This window comes from Osmerus eperlanus, chromosome 6 (genome assembly GCF_963692335.1).
Source record: "Osmerus eperlanus chromosome 6, fOsmEpe2.1, whole genome shotgun sequence".
NCBI lineage: Eukaryota > Metazoa > Chordata > Actinopteri > Osmeriformes > Osmeridae > Osmerus > Osmerus eperlanus.
In genome coordinates, this window is record NC_085023.1 from 10959735 (window position 1) to 10985017 (window position 25283).

At 42.3% G+C, this 25283-nt stretch overlaps 1 protein-coding gene across 1 annotated transcript; it reads left to right on the forward strand.

Moving 5' to 3' along the window:
• Positions 1–398: 398 nt before the first annotated feature.
• On the forward strand, positions 399–3201 carry znf503 (zinc finger protein 503). The gene is made up of 2 exons (XM_062463437.1): positions 399–975; positions 1319–3201. Exons 1-2 carry the CDS (start codon positions 721–723, stop codon positions 2744–2746), a joined length of 1683 nt encoding a protein of 560 aa, XP_062319421.1. The 5' UTR covers positions 399–720; the 3' UTR covers positions 2747–3201.
• The last annotated feature ends 22082 nt before the right edge of the window (positions 3202–25283 follow it).

Genomic DNA, 25283 nt, shown 5'->3' on the forward strand with positions numbered 1-25283 from the left:
TGTAGCTATACATAGTCTACAGTTGTGATAACATAGCCTATAAGCTCCTTTATGTTACAGTAAGGCAACACAATGTATCCTATTTTATTTTATCTCATACAAAAACATTATTTTAAACTAAGATGTTACGTAGCATGTTATTTTATAATTTAAGAGGATAGGCTCTGCTAGAACTAACACCATAGGCAAGGCTACTTTTTAGTACACGTATGCTATACTTTTTTTCGCACCCAAATACTGAGCCAATTGAAACCTCGAGTCTAAAGAAAAGTGAAAGCGTACACAGCAACCCAAATATTCACAATCGTCTACTCCCCCGATCTGTCAAAATAGAGGAGTTTACAAAGAGAAGAACGTCACATCCCCTTGACCCTCCAATCACCTCGGGGTCCCATTTGATTGGAAGGCGGCAAAGGCTTTAATCTCGGACTAATTCAGTTCCTTTTGAAGTGAAAATTTCTTCAGTTCGTTCTTCGGGAGTATAGCGCGCGGACCTGCTGGGAGACACATAGCGCGCTACGCTCATGGTGCAAGACGCAGCCACGGATCTGCGATAACCTCGCACTTGCTCCATTCTACCATACCGCACCTTACTCCTAATATACGGATTACACGCTATATTGCCACTTTTTCCTGCTTTTTGAAAAAGGCTCTCTGCGTTTTACATTTCTTAATGAATCTGATACATACATCACCAACTAATTTCTTGAGAATTGGGACATGATCACATCGCCCTCGGTCTCTGCCCTGAGAAATAGTAATACTCATCTAGCCTGGAAAAGCCGTGGTTCTCGGAATAACAGCTATTCAAACATCAACAAGCCGTTTCTCCACTCCGTACCTCCATCGGACCCACGACGGCAAGCAAACCGACTCCCAATCAAGGTTTTGAAGATGCTTACCGCACGATCAGGACACATTTTGCATCCAGAATATCTGCAGCCTTTGCCTTCAACCCCAATTAGTCCAATAGAGGTAATATTCACATAATTTCTTATTATTTTCGAAAGTTGTGACCTGTTATTTTGTCAAGTGTATTGTGAAGGCATTTCGTATACAACAGAGTGACACAACATAAACTATACTTAAAATACGTAGAAATGTATCACTTGGTGGATATTTGGTAATGATTTCTATTTCAAATTATAGTCATTTGTTCGTTTTCACCGTCGCGTAAAAGCTCTGCGCATTACGCTTTCCTTATTGCGTTACATTCGGTCAACTGGATGTACACCTTCAACGAAAGAAGTTTATTAATTTGTATGCCTATTGTTTGTATTATTATGATTATAAGTATTTTCTGGTTTTCTCTTTGCAGCTCGATGCCAAGAAGAGTCCGTTGGCTCTGCTGGCGCAGACATGCTCTCAAATAGGTAAACCGGATCCTCCGCCGTCATCTAAACTATCCTCAGTAACATCAAATGGATCTAGTGACAAGGAGTCTAAATCCGGTCCATTAAAATTGAGTGACATCGGTGTGGATGACAAATCTAGCTTCAAACCCTATTCTAAACCGTCAGATAAGAAAGACTCGTCCACTGGCGGCTCAGGCGGAGAGAAGTCCGGTTTTCGAGTGCCGAGCGCCACCTGCCAGCCGTTTACGCCACGGACAGGCAGCCCAAATTCCAGCACGTCTGCTTCTCCCATGCCGTCGGAGGGTAAATGTGGAGACAGGGATGACAAGAAAGATTCTGATTGTAATAAAAATGGCACAACAGATGCATCTGGAATCACTAATAGCCACAGCAGGATAAGTGTGAGTTGCGGTGGAATTAACGTGGAGGTCAACCAACATCAGGACACGACTCCAGGATCCAAAGCCACGTCTTCGGAGTCCTCCTCCATAACCTCCGTTTCTTCAGCGTCTGTTCTTGGGTCTGGACTTGTTGCTCCGGTTTCTCCTTACAAACCGGGTCAGACAGTTTTCCCCTTGCCGCCTGCTGGCATGGCCTATCCGGGCAGTTTAGCTGGGGCCTATGCTGGTTATCCACAACACTTCCTACCACACGGAGGGAGCCTGGTTAACGCACAACTGGCGAGCTCACTTGGCTGCAGTAAGGCAGGATCTAGCCCTTTGGCTGGGGCATCTCCACCGACTATGATGTCAGCCAGCCTGTGTAGAGACCCTTACTGCCTAAGTTACCACTGTGCCAGTCACCTAGCAGGCGCAGCCAGTGCCTCCTGTGCCCACGACTCTGCAGCCGTAGCAGCCGCCTCTGCCCTGAAATCTGGTTATCCCCTTATGTATCCAACACATCCTTTACACACCGTTCACGCTTCTGCGCATTCTTTTAGTGGACATCCGTTATATCCATATGGTTTCATGCTACCTAACGACCCACTTCCCCATGTGTGTAACTGGGTGTCGGCTAACGGGCCGTGTGATAAGCGTTTCTCCTCTTCCGAAGAACTTCTGAATCACCTGAGGACGCACACTGCTTTCACGGGGGCCGAGAAGTTGATATCGGGCTATCCCAGCTCTTCATCATTAGCTAACGCTGCGGCAGCGGCCATGGCATGCCATATGCACATGCCACCATCAGGAGGCCCTGGGAGTCCCGGAACATTGGCACTGCGAAGCCCGCATCATGCCTTGGGACTAAGTACCCGCTACCATCCATACTCAAAGAGCCCCCTGCCAACCGGCGCACCAGTCCCTGTTCCTGCGGCCACCGGCCCTTACTACTCCCCCTATGCACTGTACGGTCAAAGACTCACAACAGCATCTGCTCTTGGATATCAGTGAAACAGACTAACTTTGAACAGTTTATAGTTATAAGAATGCAAATATAAAGACTTTTATAATGACGCTCCACCTATGGACGGGATCCGTGGACTCAACTGTATTTATTTATGTCAGCTTAAAGCAGACGATGATAGCTACAAATGGAAGATATTTGAGCAAATCAAAAGTGCATTATGTTTAAACTGAAGGTTAGAGGTGAAGTGGAAACACAAGGTAGAATAGCCTACTAATAAGACAGAGGTCTTCATTTCGATGTTGATTTGAAATTGCTATGATTGTATTGTTCTTATTTAATGTCTCATCCAGAAGAAAATAATTTACATGCATGTTTGTTTCTTAAATCCCAAATTGTCCATAAATTTTAATTGCCGTTATTTTTCAGGTGTAAACCATGGAAAGAGAATTGGTATTTTTTTGTATGTATATTGAAAAATAAGAAACAGTTCTGTTCCATATCTCCGCGTGCCTCATTGTATTATTATACTTTTTAAAAACGATACCCATTTTATATTGGGTGTTAACGGGTAATGATCGTTATTTCAAAATTCACACCTTCACTTATTTGGCCGAATAGGCTACAATGTTTCTAGAAATACGTTTTGAAATTAGGCACATCGCTTTATAAAGTTGTAAGCTAGTCTGTGCGTGTAGTCCTATATTGTACAGCTTTAGTTAGATTACCTAAACATGGTTATCCTAGTCTACCCTACTTCTTTAAATTAGTTAATTCAAAGTGCACTTGTTGAGTTTATCAACGTAATTTATGCATGATAACAAGATAATTATCTTAATCATAAACTAAGAAATTAAATAATGCAAACCTAATGAACATTAATTCAATAAATTGAATAAATAAGCCTAGGTTTATGTTATTCCTATTGGCATTAAATATGATCTTATATTAACACAATGGCGGTGACTATTGTCAATTTGTTTTATGTAAACACTTGCCTTTAAATAGGCCTACGTTATTAATTAGTGCTCGCATTTTACTTTTGGGGGGAAAAACGTAAAAAACGTGGTTGTGTGAGTTTTCTCGGAATTGTTCACGTTGTCGTTTTAGGCTAACTTTTAGGCAAAATGTTTTACTTGACTTCAGATATTGTAGATTACCATGATTTGGTTTAATGGATACAAGCAAAAGATGACCTAGCTCACTATAATGTGACTACAACAGACTTGTCTTTTTGTTCAACGGTAGGCTGAACTTAATTTAAGTAAATGGATAATAAATGGTTCCAAGTCAAACTCGCGGAAATAGGCCTATGACTAACTATGCTTTACACTTGTAGGAAAAAACGTGTTTTCCTTAAATTGCAACTATATTAGTCATGCTAAATATTAAACGAAATTAGGATGAATTGCGGTAGCCTATATTTCAAGTTTATTTTAGGTTATGCTTAAAAAGACCGTGGCAGTCCAGTAATGTTACGTTGTCATTTTATCTCTGGCCTTTTCTTATATCTACATCAAGTTCTTAATTTTGTCTGAGAGAAGACGAGGGACAGTAGGCGTGTCTGATATGACAAGCTACCTATAGATCAACAGCCACGAGGGACGGCTTACATCTCAATCCATTGGGTCGTCTGTCCATCAAGCTATGTGTCTACGTAAGTTATAACACAATGAATGAGTAGATATGGCATTAGTTCTAGATCAGAATGACTTGCATCTCCTAAACACATCTAAACGAGCAGAGTCAAAAACAACTGCTGTCGGTAAAATGTGGGTCTGTCTTGAAGCCCACACGCGCTTAAACTGATGTAATGACGGTGAAAGGGAGCGATTTCCATTTTTACCCACATCATGGTGGCTATGTCCCCGGTGGAAGGCAATTTATCATGTGCCCCTCCCCCTGGCCCTGTCACTTGGGGAACAGGCAGGCACATGTGTGCATGAATTACCACAACCCCCTCCCCTGCCCTCCCCTTCTCTTCCACAGACTTTGAGTACAGAGGCAAAGAGAGACTGGAATGTGCAAGGAGGTTAGATAGTATGGACAAAAGAACAAGAAACACATCAAAAGAAAACAATAGTACAGACAGTACAAGCTGTTTTATTTGGGGGGAATTATGATTTAGAAAAAAGCCAAAGAGAACAACAAACTATTTATAAATATTTAATCCTTTGGAAATGTATTTCTAAATTGTCATACAGTGATCTAAAGAAATCCCTTTTGTGAACAGATGACTCAGGTAAATAATATCATGGTTAAGAGAGGTTCAAGTCTCTAATCTGGCCTATAGTAAACATTGACTGCAGCAGGTCAAGGACAGCATTTACAAGGAATCACATCTCGTGCAGCAGTGGAAAAAAGACAGCAAAAACTGTGTTAAAGGTCACTGATCATTTAAGGCGTACATTTCAATACCCCAGATATGTCAGAGCAGATGGTACATGTAATATAGGCCTAGATGTGTAATATTGATTCCACATTATAGGGTACTGCTGATGTAGGATTGAGTTTAGGGCACGAGTAGTCCCACAATCTTACTCAGCTCCACATGGATACTAATTGAACTCGAGATTATGCTTTAGCCTGATTAACTAAAGTCAAGGACGTACAACCTGTAACCTGGCATAAGATACATTATTAGACAATTGGTGGACCACCAGTTACACCTATTTTCACAATGGCTTTCATATCTATTAATTTAAGGAGAGAGGAATCCATTTTATATATATATATATGAGACCTTGCATGACATGTAGCCTTGGGTAACCCAGGATTGGTCTCTTACACTGAGCCTCATATTCCACCTTGCTGAATTACTACAACTAAAGCTGTCATTATTGAGTGTGTGGCACAATAAAGATGTTGTGTGCCATGCCACATGCCTATAGTTGAGCTTACAGCTGTGTCAATACAGAGAAGCTGCTATAATTTTTGGAGCTCATTCCAAGAATGTCAATGAGAAAACAATGATCCTTTATGTGAATGGTTTCTACAGTGACAATGTAAAGCTGATCTTTTCAGAAAAAGGGAGGCATTTTGAATCTTTGAATCAGCTGACTCAGATATTATACATTTCACTGGGATTAAATACATTTCCGGAAAATTTGGAACGTCTCAGAACATGTCATCGAGATGCAATATTCAAGACTTTTCAGGTTGGACAGGTGGTCTTGAATGTGTACTATGTGGCTCTCTACTTTTTATTCCAATTGCAAAGTTTTGGAACAGTTGTAACTAAAAACTGTAAAAAAAAACTACAGAAAAAAATATGTGTTTGAAAACACATTGTCTGGCATTATCTCCTAAATGCATTCCTGCTGACACAGGCTGTTGAAATGTCCAGTTTTTGTAATTGCAGTAATGAAGAGAAAAGAGCAAGCAGTTTGTGCTTTAATCAGCTCTTAAACAAAGATCCACTGAATCACGCCACTGACATGATCAGCCATCCTTTATCATATCTGCTTAATTCCCCAAGATCAACATCAACATTAAAGCATCCAATTCTGACAGATAGATCCTGGAATGTAACTCCCAACTGGGAAATGTAATGGAGACAATTTCCTTCCTTCAAATGGGATGCACATATAAGAGGAATACCTCTTATATCTTTTCATGTGTCCCCTGCTCATTGATTTACAAATGGAAAACACTCGCTCAGGTGACGTGAGCGAAATGAAATGGCGTTGTGGATGCCGCTATCCCTCTATCTCCAACACTTGAAACTTCCAACCACCAAAACGCCTTCTCATGCTAATTGACTTCTCATGCTAACAGCATAATTGAGGTCATTTCTGTCAATTGAATCAGTGGTGCACTAGCGGATTTGAGTGTTGAAATAATTTGCCCTTTTTCCCGACTAGTAAGAATATTTTATGGAAATGCACCCTTATTCCAGGCACCTTAATGGAGGATGTTGGAGTGGTACTCGCACTGATGAGGTTGTTGTCTGTCAGTGATGAATGTAAATAGCTGAGTAAATGTCAGCGACGAGCTTCGCTTTAAAGGGCTTTTTGTCTTTATTTGAAATAATCAATGTCTCAGTATCTTAAGGGCATTTCAGTACACGATCACAAGGTTGCTCTAATTGTTTGAAGCTGTGTGAATGTGATAGCAGGCATCACATGACATATGTCCTAGTGTCTAGCGACCCACTGTATTGTCAAAGAGAGCACCTCTTTTAAACAAAAACACAACAGATGGGAGTGGACTACCATTCACCAACCCATCTCTGCTTCTGGTTCCAAATCCAGATTTGTATTAGATGGAAGAGTGATGTAATGGCTGTCTCACTGTTCAGAGATTCAGATCTATTAGCAAGTAATGTGACACCTATGCCTGTTCACTGTTAGGATTTCTTAAGCTTCCACAGAATACATTCATGAGAATGCTGTTCAATGGGAAGTTCTACATTGCATTGAACAGCAACTATTGGTAGTATGGCGAAGTCAGACTATGTCATGCCGCCGATAAGAACAGGGGCATAGGGTTCATTATACATACACCCACTTTTTGAAAAATGCAAATCTACCCCCCCCCCTCTCCACACGCACACACATTTTTTATGAAGAAAATTACATTTAATGGCCGCATCCTCAGTTATTAAAAAAGCTGTCCCTCCCACATTTGAAAACAAACCTACACCCATTGCCATTCTAGCAGCCAATGTATTAGCAACTAAAAGTGTCATGCCTTGAAAGTCTCCAGACCTTCCTGGTATGAGGCCAAGTGTGAAAAACACAGCAATGGACAACACATGTGATTTATGATAGCTACATTCATCAAGTTTATATAAATCATTAACAGCCAGGATATTATTCCAACTATCCATTCAGCCATTGTCAGCCAACCAGACAACACACAGACACACACACCAAGCCTGAATCAGACTACTCCTCCCTCCCTGTGTCCATACTGTATGGTCTCCAATAGAGACTTCTCCAAGGAAATAACGGAAAAAAAGAGAGGCATTTCTCAACTCATCCACATGCAGTAAGCAACGATGCTGCCATGTATCACACATTGATCTCCACCGTTTGGGGGAGCAAAGAGTAATAAGCAGAGGGTGCAGGAGACTAATGTGCCTGACTGGGAGACAAATAGGGCCAGACATACAGCAACACAGCCTTAGGAAATATGGGCTTAAGCATCAACTTTTATTGCTTTAATGTGTTTTAGTGTTAACTGTGAAATTGAAGATCAAATTACCTCCAATACTGTTTTTCCTCTTGTTTCTTGCCCTGAGGAAGTGGAGACAACATAGTGAAAACATCATAGCAAGTAATATCCTGCTGAACTAGCAGGTGTTTCTGGATCAGAATAAGGCAATTACCTATTGTGAATAACACACTAAGTGTGAGAGGGGGAGTTCTGGGTTTGGGATTTATTCTATGTATCCCTGCTAATATGATTAGGCTGAATTTCCTTCACGGATCAACAAAAGCAAAATTTACATTTATTACATATTTTAGAGAGTGAATGTAGTCTATGAATGATCAACAGCCTTGCTTAAAGCCGGTAACCAGTGTGGCTGTGTTTTCGATAGATTTGATCCACATCACATCTTCTTTACAGATTACACTTAGCTGCAAAAAGTAATCCAACACACTTTTCATTTTTGCTATTGAAGACACACACGTTGGTGTGTCTCCTTGTATGGACATGGCCAAAGGCCATCCAGTGGGCACCACTGATCTGTGGACAACACCTGTGTCCCTTTATGATGTCTCTTCAACTGACAGAAACATTTGTTTCTTTGCCTCTGTCCGTTCCCATGGTGATAGCATACCATGATCACAATGCTCAGGCGATGTTTTCCCACATCGCCCCAAAGCAATGGATCCCAGATCGAGCAAGCTGAGCGATGACTCGATGAATACGTCATCCATGGGCTTGCAAAAGGTGGATCAGATGTGCTGAGATAAAGAGAGAATCTGACTATTCACATGTGAAATGCACGTCTGCCTTATGTCTGCATGGATGATATGGAAACTATCTGTTCCATGGAGGCCTAGCTCCACCCATGCCAATAGACCCTGACCTCCCCCAGATGAGGGAGAGCCAGAGCTGTGGTCTGTCCCTATACTGCAGTCCATCAGTCAGACTGACCCTTGTAACCAGCTGCATGCCACATGCTCCACTGTCTGCCTGTAAGTAATTATAGAGCGTGGCAGAGGACATAATAAACACTTTACGCAGTGAGTGAGAATCGAGCAACACATTTAAACTGACAGGACTCTGATTATTTTTGTTACGATTTTGTCATTTCATTTAGACACAGCAACTTCCTTTATGAGAGTGAAGATAGTGACTAAAGAAGAGGTGAAACAACTATGAATAATCAACCACTGTTTTTGAAATAAATCTGCTTCTAGTCAATTGTGTTGGTATCTATGAAAAAGAGAATTTTGTGAAGGGTCCATGAGACTCAGGAACAAACTGAACTGCACCCCATGGAGACAGACCATGTGACAGACTTTTATGCAAGTCTCTTGTCCCTCTGTTTCACCTCCCCATCTCTTTCCCACACATATCCACACACAGGATGTCTAATAGTTGGGAAAAATAGTCTTGAGTTATCTGCGATGAAAGAAAGACAGTTGAAGATCTTAAGGGAATTAGGTTTGATCATGCATGGAACATTAGGATAATAGCTGATGTTCTGACTTGGTGTTTGCTCTGACACGCAGTCAAGACGGGAACATTAAAAGCTATCCAGTGGTTGACAGCTATCACATGTCCCTCAGGCGAGAAGGATTCTCATTGTGACGGGTGTGTCAGTCACGTCGACGGCTGGGTCGACAAGCTGCGACTGAAACACTGACGTTGTTCAGGAATCACTCTTTTTTAAATTACAAAAGGAATATTTGAATAGCTGTGCAAAGAAAGACCGATAATGTCCAAACCACAAAATGTTTAGTTTGGGTGCTTAGGCTTTGATATTTCATCTAATGCACATTTAATGACGCTTCCCTTGCATAACCATTAATGCGGCACAAATGCACAAGTCTGCATTCTGTTCCTCACTGATGTTAGTTGGAACACATTTTCCTTTGTGATGCATTCAGAAATCCTTCTACTTGCCTCGTTCATAAAAATTACGTCAAATGGCAGTGATCAGAACCATACCCACATAGCATCCAGTAGTACATTTCTCTGCTGAGTACAACTGGATAAAGTCCTTACACGAATCATTCACTATCAGCTGTAATAAATGACTTGTGACTGAATTCGACAGGGCTGTGAAGAGATGGTGGATGTTGCAGGCTTTTAAATGCCAGGCTTTCAGCTCCAAGTGTGAATGGCCGCTCTGTGTGTCTTTTTCACCTTAGCATATGCCATGTTCCATGTATAACACTCAGTGATTTATCACGGTCCTCTAGCTTAATAACTTACTGTTATATGCCTCTCTTGTGATTTTTAATGGTTCTTCTATGGAGGATGGCATGCTTATAAAATGTTCCTCAGGATGAGGCCAAATATATAATAAGGCTGTGTGTGTGTTTATATATGTGTGTGTGTGTGTGTGTGTGCATGCGTGCAATGCATATGTCGGAGTCTTGGTTGTGCATACACTCTGTGCAGCACACCAAAGGCAACCCTATTTGTCTGATGTGGCATGTGCAGAAATATCAGTTTTAATATTTGATGCATGATTTACCTTCGGTGTTCACTAGGGAGTCCCATTATGAAATATGAATGGGCCTGTTTTCTGCAAATGTTTGTTTTTGTCAGTCTAAATGCCAGTTCAAAGAGAAAGACGGCCAGTACTCGACGGGAGACCACTCTTTAGTCTGCAAACACAACACTATTATATTATTCATTACCAAGTCGTTTAAATTTCATTTCATGGAAACCGCCAATCAAAACACATTGTTGTTCTATGAAATGTTATTCCAGGCTAATGTTTAACATCTCTTGTGGGACAGCAGATATGCAATACAGACTGAAGAATAGATGGCCAGATATACAACCGATTAATCAAAGAGGCGTTTACTCTGTGGAACACCTGTTAATATGGTCTGAGATAAGAGATGAATGACCCATTCATATCCTGAATATATATCACCCTACCACATATTCCTCTCTAAGGTGATTTGTTTTTACACTTCAATAGAAAAAATGTAATTAGTTAAATGACATATGTTCTTTATTGAGAGCACAAATCGCTATGGCGACCCAATGGCCACCGCATGCAAAGAGTTCAGTGCTGAAGACAGCCACGCAATGGCTCGACAGGTTGAGTGCTTGCATGCTTTTAGCCAGATTGTCGGAGACAGAACAATAATCTTTCCTTCTTCCACCGGTGATTGTCAAAGAGGAGATGTGACAGCTGTGAACAAATACGTGGTTGATGAGGAAGTCAACCATGAGATGCAAAATGCAGTTTTCGAATCTGCAAACTTCAACGCTGTAAACGTTCATTTGATCCCGAGCTGTGTGATACAACACCTTGTGGTAAAGTGCTCCACTGTCAGACTGTTGTCAGAGTAATGATAGATTTTTTAAAATTTATTATTATCTAAGAGACACCCTACCCACTCAACAACTTCTTCTCAGGCATTTCTTCACTTTGATAACTCACTATCAGACTTAAGTCACTTCAAAAGAGACACCATTATGGTCTGCGGTTAGTTGTCAGTAGACATTATATTTGACATAGTTGTCAAATGTAAAGAATATATATAATAATAATAATACAAATATTTGAGTCAATAGGTAATCACAAATGTATGCAGTAGGTGCACATACTACCAGTATGGACTGGTGCAATGCAATGGCACTATGTTTTATATGATGGATGACATGCCTGTGATTATGCCTGTGAAAAGCCATACATACTGCCATCCCCCCCAAAAAGCAAAAGGCCGGTTGAGAGAGAACAATATAGCTACAACATAAAGCCATTTCAACACAGCTAGCTAGGTCTCTGTGATGACTATAACTACACCCAGATGAAGACAGACCTAATGTGGCCATAATCTAATTTGTACTTTGCCTTCGGAAAGGCAACCCACATTTCACTTCCTGACAATTCCCTTCATCTTGTTTTGTGTTCCCCTTCCTATTAATTCGACATGCTACGCCTGTTCACACTTTACACTTTCCTCCATTAGGCCATGCCTATCATGTTTTAATAAGCCGTCAGTGGGCTATTTCTTTACTCCAATCCAGACATCTCTTTTGCTCTCTTTTTTGCAAAAAAATTGACTTTTGTGTTTATATGCTGAAATGCTCACAACCACAATGGTGTGGTCTCTACTGTCTGAGTAGTAGTACTAGTAGTTTCCAAGGACTGTTGCACAATTTTATCTTGAAATGATTGTACCCAAGCAACAAAATCTAGCAGAAGAAGCAGGCCTATGTAGTGATCCAATTTCCAACCCCATAAGCTTTCAGTAGTTGTGTTTGCAAGGGAGTGTTTGGCTGTGAAGAAGAAGAAGAAACGAAGAAGAAACCTTTAGTAAATCCCACAACCATGGCACACACACAGGAAGTGGAAGAACACACACAGGAAGTGGAAGAACACACACAGGAAGTGGAAGAACACACACAGGAAGTGGAAGAACCCATACATGCATGCTGTAGCGACTACCGGAGAAACCCAAGTCCACATCAGTCCCATCTTGCTGTCCTTCATCCCAGGGCAGCCAGGAGCCACATCAGCCGTGCCCAGGGGACAATTCCAGGTGCTCACCTCATGTCCTGGCCAGGGACATGGGCAGGAGAACAATCTGTTCTACATGTTTTTTCATATTTGGGGGATTTCTGGTGGAAACCCATGTGAGCATGGGGAGAACATGCAAACTCCACACAGAAAGTCCCGGGAAATAGTCCGTCTGAACACTGACAGACCTGGGAAGAACATGCCCCCAGTGCCAACAAGGCCCCATTGCAGGAACTGAACCCAGGGCCTTCTTCCTTTGAGGTGGCTGTGCAAAGCACAGTGCCACCGTGCCACTAAATAGGGTACATTTTGTATATTTCATGGTTAGCCTAAGCTGAGGCTATGTTTATGTACTCTAACTGTATCCCCCTTTCATTGAAACTCAAACCAAAGTGGATTTGGTTGGTCTGACAGAGTGCCATTGACGAGCAGTTGTGCTGGGGTGGAACCCACACCAAATTACCTGTTCACTCACATCCATTGAACACTAGATGCTCATCGTGGAACAAAACACCACACACCCACTTAAAGAATTGTCTAATTTAAAATGATTGGTTCAATATCCAATTCCTGTGTATCTGGGGAGTTGTGTAGGTGTAACAAGATCTTAACCACCCGCTACGAACAGCACAGTTGGCCTGTTTAGGTAATGACCGCACTTAACATCATACCAGAGTTATTCCTGGGTAAGAACTGCATTTCTTAGGTATTTACTGTGTTATTAAATTGTCAAAAATGCTTAAGTAGGTTGTTAAATTGCAATTAGCCATTTAGAATGTTTAGAAGCTTAACTGTAAGAGAAGGAAAAGTGGTGAGGTCAAGGCTTTTTGCCTTATGCAGCTCTTGACAGTTGGCTTTCAACAGTGTGGGTCTGTGACAATGCTTCCTGTCAAAAAGAAAAAAAATACACGACCAGATAAACTGGTTCTCCCAGGATTATAGTTCCTTGTCTCATATTCCTTTGCAGCAATTACCCTCAGTCTCCTAACACAGTTAACTCTGCCCATGGATGTGCCTGATGTAAAAAACATATTTTCTCTGTCTTGATCATCAAAGCAATGAATGATTACGGGTCTGTATACATAATGATCTTCTCCATTGTCTGCTACCTTCATTCATCAACATTAATATTTTTACACCAAAACATACTTAAATGTTTACTTATTGTCCACGTACATGTAATCCCTGTCAATTGATAGTGACACAATCCCTGCAGAAGCAATGGATGGATGACAAAAGGAAGCCAAAGTTGTGAAAGTCTTCCACCATCTTAAGTCAAATCTCATCTCTCTTTTGTCACAGAGTTGCCATGAGCACAAGTAGTCTGACGTCTAGCTAGACTTTCGCGAGTACCTTTTCCTCTGTACAATGTTAGTCATGGCCAAAGGCAAAACAGTAATACTAGTTTAACGGTAAGCAAAACAAAATAATTGGATGTGTGTACTTAATAAGCATGACACAGTATTTTTCTACTCAAGGCTTTTTCACATTTACAGTCTGGTTGTTTGACAGATTGTTTAATGTGAGAATTCACAGTAAATCTAAATCATTACTTTTGCACTTTAAGCATTCATATTCAAGCATTCACATTCCCATCTATTGTTGTAGATTGTGTGAGTAGGACAATAGCATCATGAAGCTTATGTATTTGATGTCTGAGTGTTCAGTGCATGAGTGGGTGAGTAATCTCTACCGTACATGTGGAACTCTGTCCTTGACTTCTTGGCTAAGGTGCCGGCACACGTATTCACTCAGATTTTAACAACACAGTTTAACTGACCTTTAGCTTCCTAGAGCCCTCCAAGGGGCATCCTAAAGCTTATATATGCCTTGCTGTTCACTAACTGGATCAATCTGAAGTGTCTCTCTCTCCTGATGTAATTGCCCTTGGTTTCATAAAAAGGATTTATTGAAAATCAGATCTCAGGTTATAGGCTCAGATGACAGCAAAAGAAAAATCTGGAATTTACAGTCTGCTTTTACAGCCGGATTTCAGAAATAATTGTTGCGGGACATGACGGTAAGTTAGCAGTTATAAACCTGTCCACCATATAAATTACCTAATCAGGAGATCCCAGCGGTTATATAAATTGAGGTACTCATTCGTCTTCAATGGCCTATGTGTGCATATAAACCCATAACGACCATCATATACCTCACAGGAAAGGAGGCCAGAGTCAGTGTTTACAGAGTTAGGGGGAAATGGATGACTTTTTGCATGCTCAATCAACTGTGAAATGTCCATTTAATCATCCCCCCCACCCCTCACGGTTTATTTGTGCTGCAGTGTAGATTTACATTTCCAAACATCCCCCATATTAATCATTACTTCATCACACCCTCCGAATGACAAGATGCTTAAACGGCTTCAGTGTGCTGCCCTGTTGAGAGAGGGTGTGTCTGACTGACATTGGAAAACCTTAACTTTGATTCACTCTCCCCTCACCTATACCCAGCAGAAATACGGAATTATTATCATTCATTTGTTTTCTGAATTGCATTTTCTTGTCAAATAGACAATACATCTGCAAAAATAGACATATTATAAAATGTTAATATTTGTTTTAGGGAACAAAGACAGAAATAACACGATTCATAACATTACGGATTGGTTTGAAGAAGTGTCATCTATAGTTTGTGTTGGATTTTTCATAAATAATGTATAATTAACCTACATAATGGCATAATGTTCAGATTCAGGTCAAGGAAGTTATTGTCACAACATTTGATAGAGGCAATGTAATATGACACCTGACTTTACCAATGACCAAATTATTTACCTACTTGGCTTTAGCAAAATTCTCTAGCTCTCCTCAATAAGACTTTTGAGTGATTTGCGCATGTTGAAGCAGCAGGCTTTCAAAGACCTCATACACTGTAATAATATGGAGAACACTTCACCATCAACAAGGGATCCTTCATCAAAGAGCAGAGTATAACTTTATCACCCTGGATGAGAAATATGTTACATATGCCACTTTAAACAAGACGAATGGGTCAGTCAGCCATTCTCATCCATTTTTATGACTTTGCCATGAAGTGAATTTGATGTCTCGGTAACAAGATAAATGATGGACATAAAGCTTTGGCAGCTCTGGCTTTAAACAATCTTTCATTTGATGTGGCTCTTTTACTTTTACATGACGCATTGTCTGTCTTCACAACCTTGCACTCACACGCTGGATGGTGTAGAGACCCTTTGAGTGGGGAGACGTGAGGAGGTATTTGGCTTGTGCGTGGTAATATCACTCAGTGCCTGACTAGACCTCTTACATCTCCCACAAAGAATTTCACTTTACTGCACATGTCATAAGTTGCACGCGCGTGTGTTCCCCTGATGAGAAACAGTTTGACTCAACATGCAAAGTGCACAAAGAGATGTTTTGTTCTACCTGGGACATGGAACTACTCACCCAATCAGGTGATCTGAGTTGGCTATGCAGTAGCATGAAGAGCAGCTGAAAGCTTCACTTTACAGTTGCCAAGTCTTGTCAGAGAGTTTTTCTTGAATGATACATGCATGTGTACATTTTGGCACACCATTTCAGCATGGTGGAAACTAAGTTGGGCCGCAGGAAATATCCCCTGTCAAAGAGTGATGGAAAATGGTGAATGGATCTGTCTGAAGGTTAAGACAGATAGAGGAAGCCATTTCCTCTCCCTTCCTCTCTTTCCTATTCCTCCCCCATCTCTCTCCCTTTCCCACCCAATCTCTCTCACCCACCCTCCTCCTTCTCTCTTTCTTAATAGATTTGCAAACTTCTTGGACACAACAACGGCAACAGATTAATCTGTCTCTGACAGTCAGGTAGACAGACACTTGCACCAGTCCAGACCAGCTAGATTAAAAATGGGCTTACTGGACGTTTGTTGATGGATTCTTCGTGAGGCCTTAGCACCCCTGTGTGGTAATTTCAAAACGGCCCTGGCCCATTTACTCACCAGTGAGCGAGGGAGTTACAGGGACATAGTGATGCATCAACCTGGTCCAGGTAAATGACAATTTTATGACATCTTTCACTTTTACAGTAAAACATTACAAGCACACTTCTTCCCCACAGCAATAATGAGATGGGTAGAAACTGCCTCACTGGCCGTGATCTTCCGCTAGTTGTTTGGCTAACAGGCATTTGGCAACATAACTGACAACACAGAGCCATAAATGGAAAAAAAGCATCATATCCTCTGTGTGTGTGTGTGCCTTTGTGTGCCTTTGTGTGAACTTTGTTTAAGCAGGGGTGAAGTCATCCTTTGTCAGACTGGCAGTAGAGGAGGCCACGGGGAAGAGAAACAGGAAGCACAACAGAGGACCTTTGTTTGGGCGTCCAGGACGTAGCATGTAATTTATACCCTTATGGCTGAAGCCATGAGGGGCAGCGCCACTTGGAGGTAACCAGAGAGAGAGAGAGAGAGAGAGAGAGAGAGAGAGAGAGAGAGAGAGAGAGAGAGAGAGAGAGAGAGAGAGAGAGAGAGAGAGAGAGAGAGAGAGAGAGAGAGAGAGAGAGAGAGAGAGAGAGAGAGAGAGAGAGAGAGAGAGAGAGAGAGAGAGAGAGAGAGAGAGAGAGGAAGGAAAAGAGAGAGAGCTCCATCATAGAAAACCAGCCTGTCTTCTACAGAAGTCCAACACAGAGCTGAACGCTCCCAGCCGCCCGCTATGATTAATGATTTATGACCGTGCCGTGTGGAAGGCTGGTAATTAGCAGCAGGCTGATTAAAGACAAGTAAACCTCGGCTGATAACCCGATGCTGTTTCTGCCCAACGCCGACGCTGGCATGTGGAAGCTCTTACTGCCAGGGTTGCAAGAAACAGACCAACGCTGAGTATGATGAATGTAGTCTCCAACAGGCGTATACAGGCCCTAATTTAAAACTATTTAGCGTGTGACATATTGGCATTGTGCTCTTTCTGTCTCCCTCTGTTCGCATTCCTGGTTTACGGCGCCATCCAAGTTTCAGGGGGCTGTTGTTTTGAGTCAGGGCTTGGCACATGCTTGAATAAAGTTTTGTACACTGGCTCCACTCCAGCGCTCCCCTGTCAATTGTTTGTGTTCCAAACATTTGCATTTTCTATATTAGTAAGAGGGGCCAGTGGCAGGCTGTCACCAGAATTTGTCAACTACCGAATTTCGGGGGTTCTTGCTCTCTGGCTCGGCAGAAAGAAGGACTGAAGGTTGGCCGGAGAACGAACAGCGGCAGTCTGGATTTACCTTCAAACCCCACAATGACGGCACAGTTTGCCAAGTCACACAAAAACACCTTGTGGTTTTCCCGCAGCAGCCAAGACGTGCCACACAGTCATCCAGAGGCCTGTCTCCGTGTCTTCACGGATGGGGTCCTTCTCCTAACTAAAACTGATGGAGCAGAGAAGAAAGGACTGCTGAGATAATAATGACATGAGATTTTTAACTGTAGCACAGAAGCAACTGTTTATGAGATCCCAAGTCTGACACATAACTGTGCAGTACTGCTAAGATACAATTAGAATATTTGTGTCATGATGGCAATTCAATAATTTGTGTGGGTAACACGTGAATTTAATTATGTAACCTGATTGGGTTTAAGTGAAAAATAGGTGGGGGCTGAAATGTGGATGTAAGTACGCGCCCAGGGCAGCACAGACAGGGTCGAGATGAAACGCCCAACCACCCACTCTGCTCTCTTTATCACCACCCTTCTATAATTAGGTTGGTTAACGTACTGCCATGTATGCAGTCATATTGACTGGGAAGCTTAATCACGTTAGCATTGAGCTCTCGTCCCTCTTCGCCCCAGGTGACACTTTTAAGCCCAGAGTTATGGCCCTGACCTATGAGAGGAAATTAGCTGTGGACACAAGTTTGTTCTTGTCCTCTGCCTCCTCTGTGAAAATATTTAGCGAACCCAGCATCAACAGAGAGAGAAATAGAGTAGGAATCAATTTGCTACATACTGTAGGCCTGCAGTCTAAAACATGAAAAATGCAGGAAGGGCAGAAAGAGGTGCTGCTCGTGTTAGGTTGGCTGGCAGTCCATTAGGCCTGATAGACATTTCACTTACCAAAGTCAAATATAACTGTCTAGTATTCATTAATGTAGGGCGGGGGCTAGGGAATCAAATCCAGCATCTGGTTAAAATGACAGTATAATCTACAACTCATGATTAGCTCTAAGGAGTGGAATTTCACTTTAATCTTTTTCAGGGCTTGAAATTTCCATCTGCACTGTACGGCACATACTTTTTCTTCAAGACAAATGTGCTGTTTTTCATGTTCCAAAATTAGATCAGAAGAAAACAATTAATCATGTCATGGCAACAAAGATCAGATCCTCCACCTGCTCTCTCTTTCTTACAATGCCTGTCCTCTGTGTCCCTCCCTCCCTCCCTCAAACCAAACCCCTCCCCACCTCATTCCACTCAAATATATATATATATATATTGTACCCTACACCCTCCACCCATCACCCCCTCTTTCTCTCTGTCCTCTGGTCTAGCCGGACAGTATTTTTGAGCCGTCTCCCCCCTTCACTCGGCCCCGGAATTTAAAAACGTATGATATGTTGATTAATATGGAACGATGATGGCGTCTTCAATTAGCGTCACTGTCCTTCTTTCTCAGTGCCCGCCCCACACCTCCGGCACCCAACAGCAGATGGTGCCCTGTGTGGTTGTGACACCACGACCAAACCCAAACTAGGAAGAGTGCAAATCACCGGGGCTGCAAATGAGTACAACTGCACAAACTGTCAGGTGCTGGACTCTACTGACAGTTGCATAGGCCATTATTTGAACACTGATGTTTTCACAGTGTGACAAAAAGCAACCCTTTTTAGCCCCCCTCCCCCCCCCTTACAGAGGACCTGTCTGTCAGCTGGCTCTCAAGTCATAACAAATCACTAGCACTCAGCTGAGGCTGAGCATTGGGAGCGTCAGGGGAAGATAAATGACCTGCAGGCCTTTGAAGTGCTTTGGCAGTTCAGATGGCTCGCCAGCACTGACAGAGAAATATACACAACAGCGTAACCAATAATGAGAACATTAAACATTCCTGCCTCCTGACAGGCTGACAGGAAAGCCCAGCCTGGCATCAATCATCTTCAGAGGCATAACCTTGACAATTAGTCTCCTCTCTGCTACTCGCTCTCACCCCTCTCCTGACTCCAATACCCAGACTGCACTGGTGGCCATGTCTCAAAGCGGATAGGATAGCTGGATGGGGTGAGGATGACCACATGAAGGAAGGGGTGGAACTAAGGTTGACCAAACAGATTCCCTTCTCACTTTCTCCTTCCACATTCTCTTTATAAAGTCAATGTGTGAATTGGAGCAGGTGACATGTTTGCTTATGTTTGCTTAGACATCTAAACATGTGTAGGGATCAAACAGGATCTGGACTAGCATTGTGTCCCTTGGTTCTTTTTTTATTTCCTTCTATTCTGCATATTTACTTATTTGTGCTGCAAAGGGGAAGCGGGTGGGGTGAATATTGAAACAATTAGCATGTTACCTTACAAGCGGCCTTAACATCAAAGCATAGCTAGAAGGAAAAGGCATATGTAAGGATTTTTTTGTAAACTACAAATCCGACTACAAGTCCTAAAACATGACAACCAGGTCACAGTAGCTTACAAGCTTCATTCCTTCAACAGTATTCTCTCTAGGTGTTTCCCAGATTACCCATACACATTTAAATCAATGTACAGTGGCTGACCCCCAAATGTTCTCAAGTTTCCAGAGCTTCGACTGAACATTTATTTACAGCGTGAGAATAGATGATTTATGTGGAATGAAGACATTTCCCCTTTGACTAGCACATCTGCAAAAAGGTATGTCAAGGATATGAGACAACGCGTACCAGCAACCTTTCAAGGAATTCTTTTTTTTACCCGCTTATTGGAAGTGCAATAAATATCAGGGCGACAGGGCCTTCTCATGGTTACAAAGCCTACCTGCATCTGAGCTGGATAATTAGCAGGTCCTGAAGATGATGTATGACTTTCATTACCCTTTGGGACGGGGCAGACTAAATGAGGACACAGCTAATTGCCGTGCAAAGCAGTTTTCCTTGATGGGGAAAAAATGCAGGCCCTGCCCAGTCTCTCCCTCTCTCGTTCTTACCCATTCTTTCCCCCAGCTAAAAACAGGGTCTTGTAGTAGAGTCTGTGAGGCTGCGATCTTCCCCTTTCTGCCTCCCTGCCCGCAGGAGTTTACTGACAGTCTATAAATCAGGGGCTGCTTACAGCTGAAACTGCCCTGAGTCATCAGCATGCAATAAGCTGAGTGACAGATTCCATCCTGACTACATTAGGCTCCCAGTTCAAACACACTTGTTTCTCTTTCTCTCTCTTTTTTCAACTCCAACCTCTCTCTCTCTCTCTCTCTCTCTCTACATTATTCACAGAAAACCAGACCCTTAGACTCCAAAGATGGTGGATCACTTTGTTATAAGAGAAGCTTGTGTTATCAAATCACCACAGTCATTTTAGCAAAAAGGGAATGAAGAAGGAGAGAAGAACAGAGAAAAATTCATCCAGAAAGAAAGGTGTCACAGCAGTGCCAGTAGTGGAGGCTAATGGCTTGAAGGGTAGGGACATGTCGGCATCCATTACACCCACAAATCCATTGTGATGGGGTGTTAGGGGTGCTCTCTGTTTTGCAAGGGAACCATCACTTCATTGATAGTTTTCATTTAGTGCAGGGTAACTGAATTATGTTTTGTCATTTTGCTATACACTTTTGAACATGCTGTATGGACTAGACAACACATCCTACATGTAATCATTGAATTCATTGATATTAAGAGATGATATTGACAGAAGCACTGAGGGAGTGTTTATTAAATTATCTGTGAGAAGTAATTGTATGAAGCCACGCTGTTTCCATTTAATAATTTATTCTGTTTCAACAGGAATATGCCTACTGTATCTGGTTGCTAGAACCTTAAACTATAGTTCATCCTTTCACCTTTTACTGCGGACCAATCCGTACACACAGGATGATCCCCCGCCCGTAGTGTTGCTTAAGACCCATAAAACACAGTGAACCAACTCTCAAACCGAAACCATTCTGTCAGCCATAAACTTAATTTAGTTCAGTTCAGGCAACAATCTGATTAATTCCCTCACAGCATGCTTGCCGTGCCCCTTTTGAAACGATCTCACGTCTTACTAATGAAGCAATTGTTTCTCTTACCATGTGTCAACGTCTCACACTTTACAGACTTCAGACAGACACAGGAAGGCTTTTGAGCTGCCAGGGAAGGTTTGTTTTGTTTTGTTTTACGGTGCAGATCTGAGACTTGAAAGGTATAACCAGTTTGAGATTCAGACGAAGCACACATGACTCAGCGTGTGCTTAAAGAACGTCTTGAATAATGAATATACTGTATACCTTCAACAATACTTACATCTGGCATCCTGTTAAGCAATCTCAAATACTAATAATTTGACTGTAAAAGATCCAAATATCTTTTTAATCCTTGCACTACAGTAACTCATAGAGAGCACTGACACATTTGTCAGTGGTCTCGTCATTTCTTGTGTTCCTCCAACGCTAGAATGGTTGAGTCTTTTTTGTTCTTCAAACATGCCGATTGGCTCTACCTGTACCTTATAAGTTACTGACTATAAAACTTGATTGAGTCAGTGTTCCTGTGTTTGTAGCTCGGTGAATACCAACGCATGATGTCTGTAAGTCAACTCAGCTGTCGAAAGCCCTCGTCGCACAGGATGGATCTATTAGCCAAGCACAACAGGAAGCAGGCAGGCCTCGGCAATGCCTCTTGTTTATCTCAAGGTGAGAATTGTTTTTGTTCTCACAATTCTCACAACACCACACTCTCCCTTCTCTTCCCCTCACCCTGCAGCTCAGAGGGGCAAATGTTAGCAGTGTTAGGCTTCAAACCCAGGCAAGGAAGAAGGTGTGTGTGTGTGTGTGTGTGTGTTTGCAGGGCAGGGCGGGGCCAGGCTGGGGAATGGGGGGGGGGGGGGGGGGGGGCGGGTTCTGAGTGCTACATACTGTGGATGCTTGAAACGCTACATCTGGTTCTTCCGAAGGTAGATGGTGCCACATTACACATCTACTCATTCTCAGTTAAGTTCATAGTGAGGATCTGGGGTTACAGCAAACACCAACGATAAAACAGAGAGCAAGCTGTGCTGGCTGAAGAGGTCCCCATGGAATCGTAATAAAGGCCCATATCCCTGGTCAATCTCCATAAAGCTGACGAATACTGGAAGGTATGGCACACATGCCTCAATGTTTATACTTGGTCCTACTACGAAGTCTCCTTGTTCCTCTTCATCCCTTTAAGATAAGAAAGGGCTGAGTAAGTGAAAGCGACATGGCAAAGGTCCAATTGAGAAATGGCATTGGATTCTTGCATTTTTTATTTATTTATGATCCGCGTGCAACTAAGTTATGCTTATTTCTATATTACATATCTCCTGTCAGGTCCTTACCATTTTTTTGTATTGCTTTTATCCATCATTGTATACAATACAAGTAATACATGTAGATGATGCTTGCAGTGTGGCAAAAATCTTTACTCATTCTATGTACCCCACTGTGTTTAAAGGCTGCAATTTGTAGTTGTATGTGATAAATATCTCAAGATCTTTTAATATCACACATGCCCTTGTATCCACAGCAGCACCGAAGCTGTAAGTTTGATTATCTCAACCATAGTTTTAATACAAAGACATCATCCTAACAACTTGAGCCTGTAGCATATGAGAAACTGCTGGTCTTCATTATCAATATCCTGAACCATTTCAGAACATTTTAAAGTAAAAACATTTTATCCATGCATTAGAAATAATATCAATCATGTTCAAGAACATTTCATTTTATTGTTGTGGTTAGAAACTAAATAAAAGGAACAAATGAATTAAAGTAAAGTACAACTTGTACTGAGCCAAGACTATAATGTAATGAGGTGAAAATGAAATTGCATCCGCATATCGTCAGACTTTGTTGTTTATATTTCATAAACTTTTGGCCTGGTGCTGAAATGAAACTGGTGGACTTGAGTATCAACCCTGACAGCAACCAATAAATCACACTAAATCGCGAATCGATAACAAATACAGTCTAAATGATGACGAATGGCCCAGCCGTCATAAACTAACACCAGCGCAACTCAGCAGGCCGTTTATTTCATGGCAGTGTGAAATAAACAGACACATTTCTTTCACAACGCTAATAAATTTCCCCCTGAAAAACTCAAACAACAGTCCATCTGCTACAAATATTTTTTAATTTCCTTTTCTGTCCCGTTCCCATTAGGTATTCCGCCGAGACTTTTGCCGAATTCTTTCATTTACCTCCCTCCATCTGCGTCCACTTAGCGTCCTCCCTAAACAGACCTGGTGCCCGGTCTCTCCTGAGTTCTGACTGAAACACCCCCACCTGTACCTTAAGCAAACTTTGTGCTTGTTTTATTATCTGTGAGAGGTGGTGACTCATGCAGTAAGTTCTGGTGGACCTGGGCGGGGACTCGAGTTTGATGTCTTCTGGCTCTGGTTAGGAACACCTGCACCCTTTTCTCTCTTTTTCTTCCTCCCTCCCCTCTCTTTCGAGGCTAATATATTAGCTCGCTAAATGAACCAGCAGATGTTGGCAGACCAGAGGGGTATTCCAGGGCCGTTCTCATTGCAGCTTCGTTGCTGCAGCTTGGAGGACTGTAACAAGGATCAGAGTACAAGGATGTGTTTGGGTAGCCTGGTCCTAACCAGACTCTCGTACATTGCATTTGTACAGAGAGTCTGGCCTCGCTCCATTGACAAGCGTTGACTTCCTTGTAGGCGGGTACTCTGTTGAAGTTTAAAACTATTGGATCTGCCCAGAGCCACTCTGATCTGCCATAATCAATCGCTAGCGTTCGCCTTAGCCAATTCCTTCACCACTACTGTAACAGAGCTAGCTGCCGTAGCTGGAAAATCAAACTGTTCCCGAACCCTGTGGGGAGGAGGGCCACAACATCATGGCCACCAACAAAACTCAGCAAAACTTGTTCTTGCTCCGGCTTTAGCTGTTGGATATTCGGCAGCGTTGCCACAACGGACCGAATGGCTTTGCTCCCATCTTTCTCCGCCGCCATTACGGAACTACAACACAAACTAGCGCACGACATCAACGTCATCGTTCTCACCCACTCCCTCTGTTCGCTGATTCGCCGGTAGAAAATCAACCTGAAAAATCTGACTTACGTACCTCATGGCCAGACCTATGTACAGAAGCAAAAATAAAATTGAGCGGAAGTACGTAGGAGGGCAGAGCCAGGCTAGTGTTTGGGCTCATTTATCACAAAATCATATTTGGGTAAACAATCTCCCAGGATGTCATCTGTGCAAGATGACTTGAAAAGACCCTTTCATTTCCCACACAGAAGACCTGGCAACACTGCACAAGTGTTGGTCCCTTTGAGTACTGCCCCTGGTGGCCTAAGGGTTAGGCCACCATTGACCCTGCTTGTCTTGTAAGAATAGTTCACACATTAGCTCTAAGACCAGACATTAACATTTTGTCATTTCATTTTCATGTTAAAAGGTACTTTCACACGAAATATGTTTAAAGAAGATCTTTTGCCTGATTCCTAATGCATTCGGGTGGTTTGCCGATGTAATCACTGGAGTCCTAAAGTGTGAATTGTGCCTGAAACACCAATGGCATGACAATCTCACGTTCACACAGTGCCTGTCCCCCACACCTCACACCCATCCCTGCCTTGCCCTCAGGTCAGCTCAAATCAAAACAGGCATGGAGAACTCACTCACACACTTGTGTTGTGACAGGCCGGACAACAAGATGTGGCAGCTAGCCAGCGCCTTTGAGACTAAAAACCCTTTTGTCTAACACATGATAAAAAAACACAGACAAGTTTACACAGGCTTGGGAGGACACTCGTCTTTTCAGGGGACTGATCCGGGAGAGTCGACATG